Source organism: Myotis daubentonii, chromosome 8, assembly GCF_963259705.1.
Source record: "Myotis daubentonii chromosome 8, mMyoDau2.1, whole genome shotgun sequence".
In the NCBI taxonomy this organism is placed as follows: Eukaryota; Metazoa; Chordata; class Mammalia; order Chiroptera; family Vespertilionidae; genus Myotis; species Myotis daubentonii.
Window position 1 is genome coordinate 54,034,738 of NC_081847.1, and position 22,734 is coordinate 54,057,471.

The 22,734-nt window shown below is 50.3% G+C and overlaps 1 protein-coding gene across 5 annotated transcripts in view; it reads right to left on the reverse strand.

The window, feature by feature from the left end:
- The window catches only part of MBP (myelin basic protein), a 75,520-nt gene that overhangs the window by 47,995 nt on the left and 4,791 nt on the right, over positions 1-22,734 (reverse strand). For all 5 annotated transcript variants that reach the window (XM_059706399.1, XM_059706396.1, XM_059706395.1 and 2 more), the window contains exons 2-3: positions 8,477-8,551; positions 539-626 (exon numbers count right to left, since the gene is read on the reverse strand). In XM_059706399.1, coding sequence (XP_059562382.1) covers positions 539-626; positions 8,477-8,527 — 139 coding nt within the window. In that variant the 5' untranslated portion in view covers positions 8,528-8,551. The remainder of the gene's footprint in view (positions 1-538; positions 627-8,476; positions 8,552-22,734) is intronic.

Consider the following 22,734-nt stretch of genomic DNA (forward strand, 5'->3'; position numbering starts at 1 on the left):
GTGAAAATCACATGAGAACCTGTCCATTCTGCCCCGGCAGCAGAGAGGGCTACATGTAAAGGCAACTTTTGTCCCTGGGGCACCACGAACAAGCAGTTCATAGGAAACAGTTACTTCCCAACACTCGAGTCGTTCTTTGTAGTTAAAATAAACACCAAAGTATCTAGGCTTTGGGCCAATTTCAGTTCCTCGTTAGTGATTTTTTACGAGCAGTGTTCGGCTTTCAAATGCCCACACATGAACGAGCAACTCCTAGAAATATAACACAGAGTGGAAAATCGGGGAAATCCACCCAAAATAAAACAAAACAGGCAAGAAGCAGGTGGGGGTGGATCCCAGGCCCCAAGCGGACAGGGCGGGAGAGGATTGTGAGGTGAGGAAGGGCTCGCCTCCCTCGCCTCCCGAGAATCGCATCGTCAATAAGGACAGCAGAGTCACAGATCGCCCAGGTAACTAGAGAAACTAAACCTTCCGGGTGGCAGTGCACGTGCACACGGCCGTCCCATGGAGCCACCGCCCCAGTCAGTGTGTCACGTACCAAACACGTCGCTGTCCCCCGAGGGCTCCCGGGAGAGTTCGCGGAGGTTCCTCTTTTTCTCAGACTCCGCTCTGGGGGCTTCGCCCTCCTGGAAAACAAAACAAAGTGTTTTATCATCAAAATAATTTACCGCGCTTCTGTCCTCACATCCGTCCTGGGGTTCGGAACAGTCCCAGTTCCGCTGCTCAGTCCTGGCTCAGGCGGGTTTACTGTAGAGCAGTGGTTCTCAACCTTCTGGCCCTTTAAATACAGTTCCTCATGTTGTGACCCAACCATAAAATTATTTTCGTTGCTACTTCATAACTGTCATGTTGCTACTGTAATGAATCGTAATGTAAATATCTGATATGCAGGATGGTCTTAGGCGACCCCTGTGAAAGGGTCGTTCGACCGCCAAAGGGGTCGCGACCCACAGGTTGAGAACCGCTGCTGTAGAAGCTCATGAGCTCCAGCTTCGTTTCTCTCCCGAGCTCGGGGCCTTCTCCTGTTCCAGGGGATATATTTTCATACAAAAGAAACTCAATATCACCCCCATAAGGTAATGAGCTGACCCTCACTCCAACCCGATGTTGCTAACATACTGACCGAGTTGAAAACATTTCTCAGTGTTGCTGGGGATGTGGGACAGGCAAGGACCCTCCTGGGAGCTGGGACAGACAGCCACAGCCATCCTTAGAGGACAAGCCACAAAAACCTCTGTACACCGCCCTCTCCCCCTGCTCCCCGGAGCTCCCCTCTGCGGCCTCTGGAGCCTGGAGAAGGCAGAGGTCTGGGAACTCTGACCCCACCTGGCCAGGTCCCCTCAGTGGCTTTCCTGGGTCCAGTGTCCTTCCTGACCCCCTACCCCAGAGATCTGACATGGTCACAGACACCCTGTTTCTCTGTTCCTTTCTCCCTGCGACACTGAACGTTTATTAAGAATGGGGACCTTGCCTTATGCACCTTTCTGTCCCCACACCTCACAGTGCCTGGCACCCAGCATGTGCTGGACAGAAAACTGTTCAGTTTTATCCTATTTAAGAGCAGTTCAAAATAGACAATTTCTTTTTCGGCAGCGGGCACCAAAGGTGGGTTAAGAGACATGGTTTCATATCTACCTGTTTCGTTTTGGAAGAGAGTGCAACTTGGAACAGAAAGAATTTCCTGATAGTTTCTTTCGTCAGCTATACATTCTTGTCACATGTATTTGTTTCACATCTGGTTTCTATGCTGCTATCAGTCATATTCTTCACTAAGTACAAAATAATAGTTTTATTTGAGGACTAATTAATGATTACCATGTAGCTACCATTATAATCACTGTGGATGTAATTTTTTGTGCTTTAGTGTCTACTAACCCGTCTTCCAATGAGAACCTATCCCGTCTTCCAATGAGAACTGGGAGTGTTTTTTCCTCCTTAATGGTAAGTAATGGTGAGTCTCCGAGGGGAGGGTATTCCAGGTTCAGAGTAAAAGCTGGAAGTTAAAGCAAAGGCTGGAGGTTGGGCATGTGGTTCCAGCTTCCCAGGTCCATGGCTCAGGCCGGATGGCAGAGGCACCTGCATCGTACCCCGCCCTGTGCAGACGTCTGTCCTGTAGCCACACAGTGTCCACCTAACCTAGAGCAGCCTCAGGCGGGGCCCAGAGTGGAGGTCAGGGGCAGGACCTCAAGCTTCACCCCCACCTTGGATCTTATCCCTCAATATCAGCGACGCGCACACGGTGGGTTGGACAGGCAGGGGAAGTACGTGTTGCCCGCGGAAATCTAGTGACTAATTTCTGTTCAAACAAGAAGCTTGTTCCTGAGACCTGACACTGTTGCTATCCCACGAACATAAAAATATCCTTGTGACTAACACATTTTTAATAAGCAAAATGCCTACAAGCAAAACAAACAAAACCAAGATGATGTGTGTCAAATGCAATGGAATTTTCCTGATAAGGAAATAAAAGCTTCCCACAAGTGGTAAACACTCAGGTATACAACTGAGGGCCCGACCCCATGACCCAGGAACCCCCAGAGTGTCATTGTCCCAAACGTGTCTGTGGCTGCCAGTGTCTACTAGGTAAATGCATTTGAAGCCATTATGGTTTTTCTCCTCAAAATGTTTGTGCCAATTTTCCGTTCCATCAGCCTAAGTATGTGAGGGCTGACCTAGTAAGAGCCCACTTATTTTTCCATAATCATTTTAGGGGAACATGCAATGAGAAAAAATTCTTATGATTAAGGTAGATTTAAAAATATTTTCCTATAGAGATGAAATTTATTATTCCATAGCATTGGTACAATAATCACTATAAATTAAGTAGTTTGCTGCATCACCAGTACCTTATTTTTTACACAATGGTTTTCATTTCTGTGTGATTAACATGTCTTGTTTGGTTGATCCATTCTCTGCTTAGAGGAAGAGTCCTGGAGTAGCACAGCGTTCAAACCCCACTGCATGTTTGGTGTCTGCCCCATCCCCCCTCCTTATGCCTGTCTGGCGCCCCTCCTGCCACTACCCAGAGTGCAGTGCAGCTCTGTTCCGCCCCTGGACTCCTCAATGGGCCCAAGGCCTCCCCCCTCCTGTGCATCTTTGGTGCAAGCTGAGCTCTCAGCCTTTGTCATGTTCACTGGTTCCGTGCACCGACCTGAACAGGTAACCGTGGAATGGAATTTGTCGACCTTAGTGTTGGAAGGGTTTGTAAATTCTCTTTAAATAGAGGAGTGGATATTTCCTGCATTTCTTAAAGAAAACAACAGTGCCTTTCAAATGCTTCCTCTGGTATGGTCGGGATGATAAATGTCATCTGCAAAGAGGCACTCAGAGCCCCCAGGCTGCCGGCGGGGTGTCCATCACAGCCAGGCAAGCGTCTGCTCTCAGGGAGGACTTGCTTCCATCATATCCAGAGGAAATCGCATTAGTTCAAACCAGAGATCCCAACTGGACTGAACAGCCTCGGGAGAGTGGAGTCAGGCTCTTCCCACTGTTCTAGGACATCAGGGGTCCCAAGGGAGAAGATCCAGTGAGTCGGGGACCCTGCCTGGGATGCAGGGAGCAGGGTCACCCTCCTTTTGCATGGCCTCTGTTTGGGGTCAAATCTCAGTCCTTCCACTGGGTGTGTGTGTGTGTGTGTGTGTGTGTGTGTGTGGTATAATAAAAACTCTTCTTACAATGTAGAGCTTATTACTTAACATTTTTGGTTTGTTTCTTAAAAAACAATTATTCTTGCTGTAAGCTGGGTTTGGATAAGTAACAAAGGATTCTAGCAAAACACTGAAGGTTTCGGGATCAAAGTAAAGAACTTGAGGAGACATGAAGACTAGGATCATGTGAACGGGCTCATTGTGAAGCCAGGTCTCCTCACACAGGGTCAGGGCAGGACGGGGACATCCGTGCACAGGCAGCCGTGGCCTGTCCAGCCCAGGCCTCTTGACACTGGCATTGGTGACGTTCTGGGCTGGGTCAGCCCTGGTCATGGTGTAGGCTGTCCTGTGTGTTGTGGGATGCTGAGGAGCATTTTGATCTCTACCCATGGGCGGCTCGGGCACCCTGCCGCTGTGACAACTGGACGCTGGCAAATGTCCCACCCGGGTGGGAGGGGGCACCCTGGTTGAGAGCCACTTGTCCAGACAAAGGGAAGCATCAGACAGGAAGTGAAACCTACAAATCCACTTATTTGTGTGCTTTTCATAAAGACACATTATAAGTCATCAAAATGCTACTTTTAAAAGAACAATTGCAGAGCAGGGACAGCATGACAAGGATTGAGACTGACTGAGGGTGAGAATCAGATGGAATGGAGTCATGAAAAGCAGTGCTGCCTCCGTAATGGTTTCTCAGATGTGAGCCTTAGATATGCTCTTAAAGCACAAGCAACAGAAGACGTTCTGGGAGGCTGGACTTCAAAATCAGAAACTCATGCTTCTGTAGACACCACCGAGAGCGTGAAACAACCGCTCAGAGAACCGGAGGAAGTATTTACAGACTGTACGCCCAGTAAAGGTCTAGTGCCCAGAATACGTAAAGTGCTCCTACAACTCAAGAAAGAAAAACAAACCGCCCAATTAAAAACATGGGCAAAGAATCGGAACAGACATGTCTCCAAAGAAGACACACAAATGGCCAGTAAGCACATAACAGATGCTCAACATCGTTATTCGTTAAGAAAATTCAAATGGAAACCAGGCTGAGGTCCCACCCCACACCACGAGGGTGGATATGATAAAAAAAGACTGTAATAATAATAATCATAGGCGAGGATGTGCAAAAGTCAAAACACTCATCAGCCAGGACGGTGGGAGACCATTGTGGAAACAGTCCGGTGGCCCTCAAAGTTCAGTCTCGAAGTACCATGTGACTCATCAAATCCACCCCCAGGTATATGCCCAGGAGAAATGAAAGCATATGTCCACACAAAACACTACACATGGATGTTGTTAGTAGCATTATTCATAATACCAACAGGTGGAGACAACTCAAATGTCCACCAAGTAATGAATGGGTAAATTCCTAGAACGGAATGTTACTCGGTAATGAAAAGGAATGAAGCATTGACGTGTGCTACAATGTGGATGAACACTGGGAACATGATTCTCCAGGAAAGAAGCCAGACACACACAAAAATCATATATGTGCATGATTACACATATATGAAGTGTCCAAGGCAGGCAAATCTATAGAGACTGCAAGCACATTAGTGGTTGAGTCAGGATGGGGAGTCGGGTGGGGTAGGGGGTGGGGAGTAACCGTTAATGGGCAGAAGGGTTTCTTTGCGGGATGAACAAATGTTATAAAATTAGATTGCTGTGCTGGTTGCATAATCCTATGAATATGCCAAAAACCCACATTGATTTATACATTTTGAATGAGTACATCTTATGTTATGTGAATTCTATTTCAGCAAAAGCCATTGAAAACCAACAACATCTGCACTCAACAGCCGGGACCCAGTGGCTTTTGGCTGGGCACGTGTCTCAGGGGGCAATGATGTGGAGGATCAGGGCCCTTCCCGCCCACGCTGGCAGCCAGACCTCTGTGGAACTTGTGTGGGGCTCAGTGCCAAGGCCCAGGATTGGCTTTTGAAATGTGGGAAATTAAAATTTTGGAAGACTTCGACTCTTCTCTCTAATGGCTAGACTGATGAACGTGAGTGGATTTATAAATAAAGGCTGAGAAAATGCTTGCTACTCAACACTGAGGACCCCAGAGGAAAAGTATGAATCTCACAGAGCTGAGGATTCAACCCTGGGACTCCCTCCTCGACCTGTTTGTTTGGCGTCAGAGGACACAGGAAGCACCCTTGATCACATGAAGTCGCTGCCCAGAGGCTCTGTGACTGTAGATGAGTGCCCACGTGTACAGTGGGGGACAGGGTCCCGCCCCCAGCGAGCAGAGTCAAAGCCAGGCACTATCATTACTTATTTCGCTACTATCCATCTTCTGACATCTTCCATACTTAAGAGAAGGTGGAAATAAAAGCTTCTTAAGTAAAAACAGGGTTTGATGTGTATACCAATGCAGTGAGGTTAAGAAGTGAAAGAGAAGAATTTTTTAGGACTCTGATTGCACCTGCCTTTCAGCTTCCTCGCTCTAAATTTAGGGACAAACCTGCCTTGCAGAAGGAATGGTCCCGGGTCTGAGCTCTGCTACTGCTGTGATCGAAGGGGGGAAGCCCCGGACAGAAACCTGCTCTGACTCGCTCTAGGAGCTGCAGAACCGAATCTTGCTAAAGCCTGTTTTCACTCTGCCAGCATCAAAACCAGTCACATGAACTTTAATAACCAACTAAATGCGTCTCAAGAATTTCATACCTACAGGTGCAGATAGACGCCGGTCAGCAAGATCAATGCGATCCATTCTTCACTTCGTCAAGAGTGTGAACATGATATTCCTGCAAATGCACTTGCAGGAGAAATTTTGCTTTTCAGGCCACAGACCTTCCCCTGGTTTCAAAACTGACAATACAAGTAACTCAGGTTATAGTTATAGGAAGACAGAAGCTTCAAAATATTTGTATATTTTGAAAAACCTGTCATGGAGCAGGCAACACAATCCTCCAGGTCACATGACAACTCAGTGATGCAGGGGAGATGCGTCCAAATGGGTTCTCTGTGATACTCAGGAAACGATACTCCTGCTTCGAGCACTGCAGGAACTGTGACTTAACACACTCAGTCTCCTAGTCTTTACAGTGTTGTTACAAACCCAGGAAGAGAAACCTACAGTCACAAGGTTGATCTTCTTTTAAACACTGAAGCAATGATTAAAAGGCACGAGATACCATGTTCCTAAACAGAGGAACGCAGTGCTTTGCATCCCAGCAGTGAAACGAGAAGGGCTATGGCTGGTGGGAAGGAAGTGTTAACACTCCTGGGATATTCTCCAAACACCACGTCATATTTCCCTTTGAAATACATTGCAACAAACCTCTTTTCAAAAAGGCTAAAACTGTCAGAAAGTAGAAGAGAACAGCTAAAGATTTTACACTCAGTTTATTTTACTTGAAAAGCAGGGTTCTGGGCACCTTAGGGGTGATGTATATCCAGTGGGGCCATGCTGTCACTTGAACACACAGCTATTTAAATCCAAATCATTTAAAATAAATAGCATTAAGAATGTGGTTCCTCAGGTGGACCGGCCACACGCCATCTGCTTCCTGGCCAGGTGTGTCTAATGACTACACACCGGGTGACACAGACAGAACATTCCCACCAGAACAGATCCCCTGCAGCCGTGTCTGCCTGGGGTGGAGGAGTGGGTGGTGGGGGGTGGGGGAGTCAGAACACGGCAGTGCCCTTTTACTGCACCTGGTGCTCATGAAAGACAGTCTCCTGTTTTGCAACTGAAGTCGAGGGGAACCCCTTCGGGGTGTGTGTGAGGGAGGTGGAGGTGGAGATAGATAGACAGAGAGATAACAGGAGGAAAAGAGAGTGAACCTGAGACTCTTGTAGGTCTGGTACAATGGGGAAGTCTGCGTGCACCTCGCAGTCTAAGAACTCGCCTCCTTGTCTAGATGTTTCTGTGCAGCTGAGTATCAGAGGAGGTCGGTACATGTCTGTGGGGAAATGCTTCCTACATTTCAGCTCCTTAAGCTCTTAAGTATAGATTATACGGTTAACCTAAGAATTATCTGAGTTCTCAAAAAAACCCAAACTTCTTTATGGGACTTGCCTAGGAAAATGGAAATTATACAGATGGGTCTCCAACAACTGCCAACGCACTGCGATCAACTCAGAAATGTCAAGTTTTGGGGTGAATTTGGGGCTCAAAGGCACCATGGCCCCATCACACGATGCTCCAGGCTGGAGTCTGGGGGACTGGAAGGACTTCCATTGCTCAGTGATTCTGCTTTCCATTCTGTGGCATCGTTACAGTGGCAGCAGCTGGTTTTAGCAGGAAGTGCAGGAGGAGAGTGAGGCGGGAGAGAACAGTGATGCTGGATTTGGGGTTGGGAAGGGCCTGGGTCTCAGTCCCACTGGTGCTCCTGTCCCCGCAGTGGGCGTGGACGGTACTGCCCGGCTCAGCAGGCAGAGGGCCGAGAGCCACTCTTTGCTGACGCTCCCGGGAACCAGGCCAAAGCTGAGAATCAGAACCGAGTGGAGGAGCTGATGCCTGTGAAATAGGCGGGAAATGGCGAGGGCTGCGCTGGAAACGCAAAGATGACTTTCGGCAGCTTAGAAGGATTGGATGGAGTTTATTTCCACGTTTCCTGTCTGGCTGCATTTTGAAAACATTCCACAGTAAGGGGGTGGGAAGGGCTGCAGAGGCCCCAGCACTGGGCGGCCGAGACCATGGAGGTCTGGAGTCCAGGCCCAGAGCTCGGGCGGTAGCGGCGGCCGAGCGCTGCCCTGGGATTGCTAGGGGCTGGAGGGTAACAGTCTGTTGGTGTGAGCAGAAAGCCCGGAGCCACAGCGCCCACGCAGAGGACTGAGGTAAACGTGCACCCCCAGGTCTCTGAGCCCCTCGTTCCTACCTTATGGGCCTTCTCAGCGCAGATCTCCCGCTTCCCCGCGTGGTTCCCCATCCCGCACCGAGTCAACTGCAGAGGCTGAAAGAAAAAGAGAAGGTGTTAGCCCAAAGCCGGCACGTTTAGTCAGGACAGCATTCCTGTGAGATGTGCTGTATCCCTTTCCGAAGAGAGAAAACTAAAACCCCAAACTCAAGACACAACGGAAGTCTTATTAGTGGGCCCATGAAAATGGCTAGAATATAGGGGAGCTGCCGATCTCAGTGCTGTTTAGTAACAAATACATGTCGGGGTGTTTCCTCATCTGCAAAATCATCAGGCCATCCCCAGCAATCTCGGGGGCTGTTTCTACACAATCACACCCATACAGCGGGGGTCACCGCTCACAGTCAGGGGCCACGTCAGGAAACGACTGAGACGCACAGAGGTGCCTACAAGTGAAAGGTAACAAGTCCGTGCTGCTGCCCAGGGAATCGTGTGAGCACAGAAACCTCGAGATCAGACCAACGGTGGCTTATCAGGCAAGTATGCCAAGAATCTGCAGAATTTCCGGGGGAGATAAAGTTGGATTTTTTAAAAAAGTGTGTATTTCTTGTTCATATTTCCTAACCCAAACACTAACAGCAAATTCACAGTCCCCTCCCCGCCAAAAGGCACAAAACTGAATAATTTAGCCTAAACCCATTCCAAACACACTCTGGATCCCACCGCATCCCTGCACCTGCACTAACTTGACGTCCATCCACACACCCGCCCACCTGGCGCAGCGACAGGGCTTTGTGGACAGTTACACATGTGGTTTTCCACGATGCATTCCTTTATGAAAGGACACGTGGGTCCCAACTTCCTGCGGAACACGGAACAGTTTTCCTTCCAAGGTCACAAAGGTGAATCCTTTCCTAAAATGGAGAGGGGGGTTTCTAAATTCCCATGTCTGAGTGAAAGACAGCACGTCCCCTGAAGGCCGCCTTCAGAAAAGAGGGAGCTGCCAGCTGGCATCTGGATTTCCCAAAGGCACTGCAGCCCTGGGGCCTTGTCCATACGAATGAAGGACGTGGATGCTCTTTTCAGAAGGACCTCAGTGGACACACAGCTGGTCCTCAAGACCGGAGAGAAAGAAGCCAGGACACCTGACAGTTTGCCTCCCCGTGTGTGGGGGGTCCACGAGCCGGCACAGGTGGAGGGCATACAGCCACCCCCTGGTCAGTGCAGAGATGAGTGCTGGGCAGGGGACAGCTCCAGAGGGAGCCTGCACAGAGGGAGCCTGAAAGTGCTGGACTTCAAACAACCCAGATGAAAGCAGCGATAATGTGCCCGTAAATCAAAGACATGGTTCTAGTGGTGACAAATGCACTAGCTTTGAAGAATCATATGAATCCCTCATGTTTCACGAGGAGAGTGGAAAAAAACAATACTTTAAAGTGTATGCTTTTAAAAATGCAAGTACAGCTTTGCTGATCATTTCAGAATGAAATGGGAGTCTACTGTCTACCTTCCGCATTTATTTAAATTAGACAAAAACATCTTTTTGGGGTGATATCACTGAAGAGACTGAGGTTTGGGGTACATACACGACTTTCCTTGATAGGAATGGGTACAGAAAAGGGAAAACAGACGTCGTGTTGTCCTCATGGGGTCCAAACTGTAGTCAGAGAGCATGAATGAGTGGACAGTAGCTGTCACTCTCTGATTCCATGCAGGGTTCTAACTAAATATTGAGAACTTGTAATCTGTATAGAATACATGGAATGGCATCGGCCCAACCATTTGTGGGCCTAGCTCCCTGTTTAAGGAATAAGAATTAGTCTATTCTAAACGAAGCACAGGAACAATCGTTAACTTCATTAAAGCTGACAGCTTGGACTTTCGGGGGGTCTCCCATTGACACCATCTTTGTTTTCACCTCGGCAGCATCTCCAGCTCACGTCCTCTCTCCCCAGTCCCCTGCCTCGTCTGTCTCCATCTCCATCGACCCTCACCCCATCTTTTCATTTCCCTGGCAGGTATCAGGTAAACTCAACCTAATGCTCCCTCCCCCAGCAAACAAGCCTCACGTGTGACAAGTGAATATTTGGGGGCTGCTTGTGGACTAAGGGGGAGTGTTTTGGGGCGGAGGGTCTCTGAAGCACAGCTGAAATCTAGCTGCAAACGCTTCCTTGGCTCCTGGAAGAGAAATAATAATTATTCCAGCGTCTCTGATCAAAACCTCCTCATGTTTCAGAGCAAAACGTTAGGCTACCCTTGGGGGGACTGTAATCAACATTTAGAAAACTCGTGGCTCTTGGACACAAACGGAATAGACCGAAGTACCATTTAGAGCAGGTAGAGTCTGGCCTTACACGCACAATTTACATGCTGGCGGGAAAAGATAGACAAGAAAAGCAAAGTAACAGATGATGCGTGGCAGGTCCTCATCCGTGGGAAGATGGTCTCTGAGCATCCTTGCTGGGCACTGGACCTGCATCGGGGGCCCTGCCGTGAGAAGAGGGCGTGGCAGGCAGCTGCCTGCACTCTGCACTCAGTCTGACTGCGGGCAGGAGGAGGGGTTGGGAAGGCCGCCTTCCTTGCTGCGACTGTGCCTGAGAACAGCACATCAGCAGCTGGGCTCTATAATCTATGAGAAGAACCATCTGCAAACCAAAGAGCCGGAAGACGGGGGTCATCTTCATTTCATCTCACTGTTGCAATTAATCAAAATGAGAGAGCAAGAGGAAGACTTGGTAAACAAGTGGAATGCCGCATGGAAGCCAGGCTGACTCTGAAGCATTTCTGGGTAATTTCAGAAGCTTTGGGTGAAATAATGAACAATGAACATGTGGGAAGCGGGAAGGACTTTTAGGTTATATCATGACACCCTCCTAAGGCAGAAATTCAATTCTAGATGAGATTTCTGAACAGTTGCTGGATTAGTGAAAATGTCCATGTGTTCAGGATCATCCACAATTTGTGTCAGCTAGAAGCGAAAATGAAGCATGTGCAGTAGAAGCCTCAAGATTGATGCGAGAGCCATCCAACCTAACGGTGTGGCTTCATTTCTATAATATGCTCCCACTGGTCTGAGATTTCTGCTTATTTTCTTGGTGGAAACCCTGAGAAATCAGCACATCCCTCGTGCACGTGAGCGCCCGGGAACGGGGCAGCTGACATGCTGGAGGCGTGGTGGGGAAACAGCTTCTAGGTATTTTAACCAGAGACGTTCTAACTCTTTAAAGTGCTGAACTTGAACTTGCAGAAGCTCATTACTGTGAAATGCATGGGCCATCTGCGATGCTTCTACTGCACATGCCTCATTTTAGCTTCTAGCTGCAAGTTCAAGTACAGATCATTCTAACTCTTTAAACTGCAAACAGGGCAGTTGAGACCTGGGTCCCAATCCAAGCTCCTGCCCATGACCTAGGGCAGCCGTGGGCAAACTACTGCCCGCGGGCCGGATCCGGCCCATTTGAAATGAATAAAACTAAAAAAAAAAAAAAAAAGACCGTACCCTTTTATGTAATGATGTTTACTTTGAATTTATATTAGTTCACACAAACACTCCATCCATGCTTTTGTTCCAGCCCTCCAGTCCAGTTTAAGAACCCATTGTGGCCCTCGAGTCAAAAAGTTTGCCCACCCCTGACCTAGGGCAAGTGACTCACCTGTCTGAGTCTCAGTTTCCTATACAATGGAAGTAACAAAAGCTTCCTCACTGAGCTGGTGAGAATGAGATCCATGTGGGAGCTGGTGAGGGTTGGGGAGAGGGTGGGCCGTAGGTGCTGGCTGGTCCCTTTCTCATTTGTCCCACCAGGTGTCTGTCACCAGGATGGGTGGTGAGTAGAGCGGGAGACACTCCTAGCTGTCCAGTGACCCACCATCACTCATATTACAGAGACCTTTCTGTGGGTGCCCACGCATGTGTATGTCCACTTCAAACTGCCAAGTTCAGGGAAGGGAAAGGAGTAAAGATGCCAGCAGCCCTTGAGGAGCCCAGAAGTGACCACACTCAATGAGCCCATTCCAAGCTCCCGCTCCATTGCAGATGGCTCATGCATTTCACAGTGATGAGCTTCTGCAAGTTCAAGTACAGCATCGGGAATACAGTCAATGGTATTGCAACAACCGTGGATGGTGACAGGCAGGTTCTACTTATGGGAGCTGGATTACGCTGTAAGGCATATAAATGTCTAATCACTATGCAGCATACCTGAAACTGATACAATAGTGTGTACCAACTGTAATTGAAAAATTTTAAAAGTATATAAAAGACTATACTGAGAACAGGCAGTGAGTGAAGAGACAGCCATTCCCCAAACTTCGGAGACTCCTTCCAATATTAAAATGCTAAACTGCCTATTTCTGTAGTGCCCTTGTGTGCATTTTTACAGGTAATGGGATTATTGTGAAATCTTTTGCTTCAATAAGTTTATTGTGAGATAGAGAAGGTTTCAATTCAAGTCTTCCTAGAGGGATGGCTTCATAGAAGTGGTCCCCAAGCATCTTTCCTGTCTCCCCAAACCTCCCCCAATGTGAAGAGATAAACAGAAACTCCAGGCGCAGTGAGGCGGGACCCAGGGTGGGGCGGGGCCGGGCGTCGTCTGTTATCTGCATGTTACTGTATGCCCGGGCTCATTTCTAATCACCTCGTCTAGTTGTATTATGCCCATGTTGTAGGAAATGCACCACAGTTGTATAATCTTTATAGACTTATGGTTCTTTTGGCTTCAGCTTCATAAGATGCTGTTGGGTGGACAATTTTTTTATTTCTTTTTGAGTCCATGTTCAAGAAAGCACTCCTAAAGTGAATGCTTCACTGGAGATGCAGATTGATATTACAGTGATGTAATTATAGGAATAACCCTGTGAGCACTACTCCCATTTTACAGTTGAGAAACTAACGCTGAGAAGGCTGAACCAAGCTATGAGAATAACAATGCCTCTAGGAAAATATTTCAGTTAAAAATTGGGGTCCGTTGGATGTTATGAATATATCTTAGGAGGCAAGTCTAAGATAGCACACATTTCTTAATTGTCAACACAATAAAGAGAAGTGGGCTCTCCTCTCACAAGTATCCTTAAGAAAATATGAGTTACAAGGACCTGCTCCTCATGAACACCTGTGCATGAATACCCAGTTATATAATGAAAACCGCTTTCTTCATTCTGCGCCTAAGATCTTACACAGACCGCTGGTGAAAAGTGCACGCAAGGAATGGTTTGGGTGTTAATTCCATGCCTCCCCGGAGCCACAGAGCGGAGTCAGTGAGAAACCACAGACACACCGAGCCCACAGTTCCCACCTCAACATCTACGCCCCGGGACCTGCCAGTCTTCCCAACGTGGAGAGAATGAACATGTGCGCGTGGCGGCAGCATTTAGAATCCACCCGGGAGTCACATCTGCTTTCTTTGAGTTTTAAAAATTCACTAAAGCAGAGCTCCCAGAATTCCGTGTGCTTTGCCATTATTGTCAGTGGAGTCTTTGTTTTTCACTAGACTGTAAAGGCACCTGGACTGTCCTGTTGTTGCTACAGAGCAGCCATGGTTCGTGCAGAGCCTCCCAGCCGAACCCAGGGCTCTCACCTCTTGTCCTGGGAGGCCACGGGGAAGGCTCAGGTCACACCTGCGGAAGGGTGGACACAGGTCCTTCCATGAACCCCAGCCACCTGCATTGTCTGCGGGAGCACCCGTGCTGATCAGGGTGTCTTTGCATTTTTGGTGCATTTTCACATGCTGAAGAGGCCCCTGCGACCTCTGACTCATGTGCTGAGCCCTGAAAGATGTCAGAAGCAGACTGACTGCATGAAGACAGTGTCCCCGGAGAGGGATAATGTGAGTAAAGTGACAAAACAGGACAGTGTGACAATTCCAGAGTGGCATCATTCTCTCCTCCTTGGGGACACCAGGAGAAGACAGGGTGAGCCCTCTGGAGATTGGGAAGCTGATAGTCCCTGCCCATCCTCAGGAGAGCACTGCCCTCCCCCCCCCCACCCCTACCTCCACCCCCAGCACCCAGGGCTGGTTCTCAAGAGGGTGAACTGCACCCTCCCAGCAGGTAAAACAGCCCTGCAGCCCCTAAAAGACGATATAAAAGGTGGCAGGTGAGAGCAGAGAGCTGGGAGGGCAGACAGATAACTGCGTGTTTAATCTTTAAAAGAAAACCCAGAGAGCAAGTTTAACCAGCAAGGAACTCACGTATAAAATAAACAAAAACGTAAGTTGTTTAGGTTTCCTCAGCTCTGAGGAGAGAGCAGAAATATCTGTGTAAAACCAGGAAGTCATAGAAGGCTGGCGTGCTCTGGTGCCCGCAGTCAGGTCCAGACAGGCCTTTCTGGTGCAGGGCGGGGCCTGGCTGGGCACATGCAGGGCACACCCTCCCTGGGCGGATGGGGAGGCTGGAGACTGTGGTCCTGGTGCCTAACTGTCATCCCCCTGCCTCTGTGCACAGGCCTGATAGCAGGTCTGCCCTGCCCATCATCCCATCTAGAGGCCCAGCGGCTGGGGCAGGCAGGCTGGGCTTCCCAGAGAAAGACCCAAGTGTGAGTGACCGAGAGCCCAGGACGTGCCCCCTCTTGTAGGCAGGCGCTCTGGCTTGCTCCTTATCTGAAACCACGGAGGGTAAATGTTACTTCCTGGGGAGCTGTGGGAACAGCTGGTTAATATTTCACAGTCACCCGAGGATACTAGGCATGAGCCAGAGGAAGCATAAACCCAGCCGGGTGTGGCCTCTGTGCCCGGCCCCTGTGCCCTGCCTCCAGGGGCATGGCCCTCATTAGCCAAGGAGGGAGTCATGCGTGGCCTTGTTACAGGCCCATGCGTGCCACACGGCCCAGAACACTGACAATGTAATTAGAGGGAATGCAGCCATGCGTGTGCCGTTGCCACAGGTCCACGTGCGCCAGGTGACCCGGGACACTGCAGCGGTCATAGAGGAAGTGTGAATACTTCAAGCATTGCTCATGGCCCGAGCCAGTGATGAAAGGGCAGGACACGTCTGTTTAACTCAGTGCACCCCGATAGCCTCCAGAACAACTCGTAGATTCCTTAATGCCAGGGAAGATGGCTCCTCCTAGCTGGGTGTGGGGGACCCGTGTGCTGGCTCAGGCCACAGGGATGCACGTGGCCCTGGACCATGGAGCTACAGTCTGAGTCTGACTAAAGTACTCCCGCCCCCCCGCCCCCCCCCCCCGCCCCCGGTTTACCAGCACACAGAGGATACTGAATCTCCCGCTTGTTGATCTGATCTCCAGATTCTAATCACCTGGGCCCACCTCCTATGGGGCCTCGTCTTCACACAGGCATGCCCCAGTTTATTGGATGAGTTCTTACTTTGTGAGAAAATAGAAAGATAAAGGATGCTAGCAAATGACATTGTATTTAAAGAAAAGGGCAGTGACATGTCCCCAGAGAGTATGATGCAGTGATAAGGACTCTGGATTTGGAGTCAGGAGACCTTTGATGGCAGCCATCACGCCATGGAGGGCTGTCTGAACATTTTGGAAGTATGTCCTCTTTATCCTCAGGCACAGGTGACCCACTCTGAGGTCAGAAAGCATGGGTCACCCCGCCAACAGGGCAGTAACTGGTGGGCGGGACGGGCCTGGGTCTGCCTGGTCTTGGCTGTACTTGTAGCGATAAGACAACACACGGTCTCCAGAGTTCTAGTTCAATGTCAGTCATGGACTGCATGGCTTGAGCAAGGCACTTAATTTCTTCAAAAAAAAAAGGGGGGGGGTTTCTCGATGCATTAAGCCTCTGATTTATTAAGGCAAGGAGGTCCATCAAAAGGGACACCTTTTCCTTCACCTCACCTTCAAGGGGTGCTCTGAAGACTCAACGTGCATTAAGGCCAAGTTGGCCAGTGATTTCACACCTCTTTCCTTCAGTGTGAAAACGAGGGCAGAGTGACAAATGATGAAGCATTATAGAAATACACCATGAAATTAAGTCTCCTCTATCACTCTGTTATTGAAAAATGGCACTCAAATGAACAACGGAATGACAAATGTCTAGAGTGCCTAACGTGTATTATGAACACAGGCTGCCAATGCGCTTGCATTCCGAGCTTGATCTATTCAAGTGGGTTCTCACGCCCTTCAGTTTCTACGTGGTCTCTGTAAGGCCCAGAAAGATCAGTGCCCTTCTGAAAGGCAATGATGTATTTCCACTAGTGGAGGCCTTTTAATGTTATTGCACCACCAAAGTCAAGACGGTCCAGGAATGTCTTTTATAGGAAATAAAGAGTATTGTTTGAAAAATGCAAACACCTTCGCAGAGTGTATTCACCACAGTGTGCTTAGCTGGCAACTACACACACGCTGTCCAGCCTGTGGCTTTGAGGAGAGAGCCCTCAGGCCGAGCCTAACCTTCTTTTGCCTGAAATAGTTTAGAGTGAGGCAGGGCATCACAGGAAGTCGAATCCCAATAGACTGAGAGCCCGGTACCTGTTCTGCCCTCAAGTGGAGCGGAAGTAATGGCCCAGACAATAAAGCAGGGCCTTTGGTTTGTCCATGGCTGGACTCCCACACCTACTACAGTGGCTGGTACATAATAACTGCTCAATAAATACTTAAGTGACTCACTGAAGCTGCTCTCTGCACCCAAACCACACACGTGCCCCCCCCCCCCAACACACACACACATTGCACAAGCCTGTTTTGAGTCCACCAAGCCGATCCTTGGATTGCAGCATCACACCCAATAGAACAAGGCGTGGACAGAGAAGTTAGAGGGGCAGCGTGGCTGTGAGGACCAGCACGGCCATGGGGGGCATTCAGGGAGGTCCCTGCAGCCTCTCACAGGAGCCAGGAGGGCTGGGGATAAACCAGAGCAGAGTGTCCCCTGAAAACGGAAGCCCTTGTTCAGAAGGAACACAGGACACGGCAGAGAGGAAGTGGGGACACCCACACCGTTCATGGGCTGCTCCTGGGGAGGAAACAGGCTGGGCATAGATGGGGGTGTCTGGCACGGAGGGCGGCAGGCAGAGCCAGGGTGCCTGGCCCTGGCCACAGACATGCCTCCCTCAGCGCTTCACCGAATCCTCTCTGGGGGCCAAGCAGACGGCAGGAGGAGCAGACACAGTGGGCCTGAGCCTGGACAGGACGCTCAGGGTGCCCAAAGTCAAGAGCAAATGTAAACCCTAAATGGGTCAGCTAGGGGTTCCAGTGTGGAGACTGGACACGGCCCTTCAGGGGTCAAGGAGGACTTGTGACCAAAGAAGCATGTATAGTGTTCAGCACATGCATCACTAGTTACAGATGTAGAAACAACCCAGACAGAGGGAGGGTTCTCACACGAATTACCACCTTTTCCAAAGTGCCAATTTAGAGACTACCTGTACTGTCAGCTTCCTCCGAATGCTCAAATAGAAACACTGAAACCAGGTCAGCCCACAGAGCCTGCGGTGCAGACACGGCCTCCAGGAGGGAGCAGCCTGGTTACCCGGTTACCAGCCTGGTTACCTGTGCAGACAAGTACACTCTGGAGAGGCAGGCCCACGCTGGCGCTGCACGGCGGCCTGAGCTGCTCCCTCCCTTCCCTTCCCTCCCTTCCTCCCTCCCTCCCTTGAAGCCCCACAGGCACCAGTTTGGGTGTGGGGTTCCCCTGCTTTGAGGAATGAATCAATCCCACCTCTCTCCTCTCTGCCCACTTTCATACCTGCCCTCCTTGGGTGTCCATACTATGTTACCCCAAAAGTCCATGATTAGTCAGGAAACCCACGTCAGCCATGGGCAGAGAGCCCCAGGAGAGTGACCAGCAGGGTTAGTCTAAGGAAAGGATGGGGAAGACGCTGGGAGTCCACCAGCAGAATCATTCGCCTCCTGTCCCCTGGACCACAGGTACTGTGGTCACCATGTCGGCCATTGAGAAAGGTCAGGAACCAAACTCTGAGAGGGAGTCCGGGGACATTTCAAATTCCTCTTTGACCCATCCCAAGAAGCAAATGACGTCTCAGAGGTTTAGACTCAGAGAGACGACGCGATCACGTTAGCTCCACAAAATCTCTGCCAGGGACCTTTCCTACGTTCACGCACAAATACTAGTGCAGTGTTGTTTTTTTTTTCTAATGGGGTGACACTTTGAACAGGTTTTAATCTCCCTCCATATTAAATTTTATTTTAAGTCCCTAGCACACTTTACTTGGTGTTGCTAATCCTGTGTAAATATACATGCATAAGACATGTGTATGTCTCATACATATCTCTCATCACGATGCCCAAGGCATTCCCGTGCGTTTGCAGGAGGCCACCTGCCAGTTCTGCACACCTCGGGGCCTACCTCTCTTCACGTAACAGCGTCCAACCACCAGTCTGAAAGGACTAAGATTCTCTTTCAATGTCTGGTTTAAATCCTGTCTCTTCAAAAGTGAGTTTTGACATTTGAAAATAATGACAAAAGGATCAGGGTCTTCCCCGGTAGAGCCGACCGTCTCTCACAAGCAGTGTGAAACGATGCATCGAAGCTCTGCATGCATGACACCGTCTCTGAGACAATCTCTCCTCCTGCTTCTAGAACCCTGGGTTTTGGCTATTCCAAGTTTATTACATCTTCAGACATCGGGGAAACGACCAGCATAATAGTCCTCAACACCCCCCCCCCCCCCCCCCCGCACACTTGCTGAGAGAAACCTGGCTCCTAAAATATGAGAATTGTTTTTGTTTATTTTGTTAAATTCCTGCTCTAATGTATCTGGTCTTGTGAGGCAACTCAGTCAGATGATAGGCCAGGACCCACGTTCTTCCCTGGGTGAAGCACAGATTGGCAGAGCACCTCTGAGGAGCCCACATCTGCTGGGCGGCCATCGGGGGATGCGCATCAGAACATGAGGACCGCCCACCCCACCTCGGATGCGTGGAGGCCACAGGTGTGAGCGAGCCCTGCGCAGGAAGCAGAGACACAGGAGAGAGATGTGTGCATTAACTTTCTCACCGACCTCCCACAGTGGATGCGGCACCTGCCAGCAGCGGGCAAAGCAGAGACACAACAGGAAGATGCTTGTTCACTGTCCCAGCACGTAAGCGCGCTGTGGGACATTTCAGCCCCCTATAAACAAAAAGGTCCCGAAACGAAGGGGAGAGTCTCTGGTGCTGCAAGCTGTGCGGAAAGGCAGACATCTGGGAGGTGAGGGAGCAGCCCCTCCATGAACGGGACTTTGAGAAGCAGTTCTGAGGACTAACACCCAGGCAGGCCAGGGACAGGCAGGCGACCGGGGGTAGCTGTGTTCAGGGCAGAATAGACTTTGCAACCAGCGTTGATTCCAAACAGCCAGGGAGCCTCCATCCCTCCTCCAGTGCAGCCCCTCCTCAAAGCTCCGTGGAGTTTTATGCACACATCCCACGGCACTTAGAAATATTCCGCCTCGGGAAACTGGTCCACCGCCACCCCCTGGGAAACTGTGACCTCCAAGTCCCCTCCTCACGCTCTAAAGCACTTTCAGGGCAAGAACTCCATCTACGTTATCTCCACCTCCATGGACACGCATGGCACAGCACACCACACGGGCAGCGAGGTTTTAAAAAGTAACCATGTGTTTGCTCTATTTCGGAAGCCTGCAACATATAGCTCTGCACTTCTTGCTTCCATAGTTTAGCAAGAAATGTTGGGTTTCAACTATGCGAGAAACCAGATGAAGAGCATGAGTGTCCATAAATATTCCTCATTAGATATGCTGGCATGCACAAGGCATGAGGAAAAAAATGTCAGCCTCTTAACTGTGGGGAATGCATCAAAAATAAGCATATAAATGAAAATATATCGTCAGCATAGAACTTTATTTCCCATGAGTCATTCTTTCTAACATAGAGTCAGACTATCAGTAAGCATAAAGAACTTCTTGGGAGCTCATTTAAATACATACTCCAGGGCCCGAGCCCTGAGACTGGTGTGGTGTGGTGTGGCCGAGACGGGCCTAGGACTGAGCTGAGTAAGAATTCTGGGTTAAATGTATGCAGGCGATTGGCAAACCCCCAGGGAAACATGAGCGCCAACCCTGCCCCATCGCCTGTGAGAAGACCTAGTCCAGGCAGGTGCCTCTGCTAGTGCTTTGGTGGGAGCCTGCTCTTGCCTCCCAGCCAGCTCCTCCCCTGCTGGCAGCCTCACTGACTCAGGCGAGTGTGTGGTGTGTGTTGCCTCTCGGTTTCCAGATCAGACTCCAGATGCAGCGGGGGGTAGGGCTTAGAGTTTCTTTCTCTGTTTAGGTTGGCGGGTGATGTGGATGTGGCCTGGTGTGTCTGGGTGAGCTCTATGGGAGGAGCCATCCTGGCAGCTGCCTGTGCTCCTGCCTGCAGGGCAGCACTGACTGGAGGGGTGGGCAGGACGGAGCCTGGGGCCAGGGATCTCATGTCACGGGGACATCCCATGTCATCTGATCCCTAAAGTTTGGGGCCACCGCCAGCAGGTGCAAGCAGTGAATGAGGGCCCTCAGGAAAGTGAAGGGGAAGCAGCGCTCTGGATGTGATAGGACATACCTCATCAGAACAACACTGATTTTGAAACTGGGTCAGTGGCTGATCAGCGGTGACAGAGGGGTGACACCGTCAGCGTGTGGGGGAGTTTCTCTGAGGCTGAAGCCAAAGCTTTCTCACAGGAAATGTGATCTGGTCAGAGCCCCCCGGCTTCTTTTCCTGAGGGCATAAGGCTTCTTCTTGGTGTGGACTGAAACTTGTAAAATGCAAACATAGTTGCAAGAGCCATTTGTTTCGTGTTATGAAATGCACTGGCTTCAACAGCATGCTGATTGAGGTAATGTCGTAATTCAGGGTGGTGGACAGCCCTGCCTTGCTGGATTTCTATATTTATTACACATGCATGTAATCACAACACATAGTGTTTTATGTATTTACTAGAGGCCCGGTGCACAAAAATGTGTGCACTCAGGAGGGTCCCTTAGCCTGGCCTGTGCCCTCTCGCAGCCTGGGACCCTTGGGGGATGATCACCTGCTGGTTTAGGCCCATTCCCTGGGGAATTGGGCCAAACCTGGCAGTCAGACATCACTCTGGCAGCCCGGGAGCCTTCGGGGGATGTCCACTTGCCAGCAGAGAGCAGGCCTAAGCTGCAGTCGGACATCCTTAGCGCTGCTGAGGAGGCGGGAGAGGCTCCCACCACCTCTGTACTGGCAGCCATCAGCCTGGCTTGTGGCTGAGCAGAGCTCCCCGTGTGGGAGCACAATGACCACCAGGAGGCAGCTCCTGCATTGAGCATCTGCCCCCTGGTGGTCAGTGTGTGTCATAGTGACCAGTCATTCCCAGTCATTCTGCTGTTAGGGTCAGTTTGCATATTACCCTTTTATTATATAGGATAGAGGCCTGGTGCACAGTGGGGGCCTACTGGTTTGGCCTGAAGGGTGTCCCAGATCAGGGTGGGGGTCCCGCTGGGGTGCCTGGCCAGCCTGGGTGAGGGGCTGATGGGTGTTTGCAGGCTGGTCACACCCCCTTTAGGGTGGGGGTCCCCACTGGGGTGCCTGGCCAGCCTGGGTGAGGGGCTGATGGCTGTTTGCAGGCTGGTCAAACCCCCCCCCCCCCAAGTGGAGACCCTCACCCCATGGAGGTTTGGCCAGCCTGGGTGAGGGGCTGATGGCTGTTTTCAGGCTGGCCATACCCCCTTTAGGGTGGGGGGTCCCCACTGGGGTGCCTGGCCAGTCTGGGTGAGGGGCTGAGGGCCGTTTTCAGGCTGGCCAAGCCCCCCGGTGACGGAAGCTCCCAGCCTCTCCTTTTTTTCTTTTTTTTTTTATTCTGGGATTTATTTACCTTCTATAATTGTAACTTTGTTGCCTTCAGTGGAGCTCAGAGCCGGCCAGAAGCTTGGCTTCCTCCATCACTGCAGCAACCAAGCCTCCTGCTTGCTTCAGCTCTGTGGCTGCCGGCCGCCATCTTAGTTGGGTTAATTTGCATATAGTAGCTCTGATTAGCTGGTGGGCGTGGCTTAAGGCATAGCAAAGGTACTGTCAATTTGCATGTTTGTCTTTTATTAGTGTAGACTAGAGGCCCAGTGCACAGATTGTGCATCTATGGGGTCCCTCGGCCTGGCCTGCGGGGATTGGGCCAAAATTGGCTCTCCAACATCCCCCAAGGGGTCCCGGATTGTGAGAGGGCACAGGCCAGGCTGAGGGACCCCACTGGTGCATGATCGGGGCTGGGGAATGACCACGAGAGGGCTCCAGGGCATGTCCAGCCCATCTCGCCCAGTCCCAATCAGCCAAACCTCAGCAGCAAGCTAACCTACCAGTTTGAGTGTCTGCCCCCTGGTGGTCAGTGCACATCAAAGTAACTGGTCGAATGGTTGGAGGGACA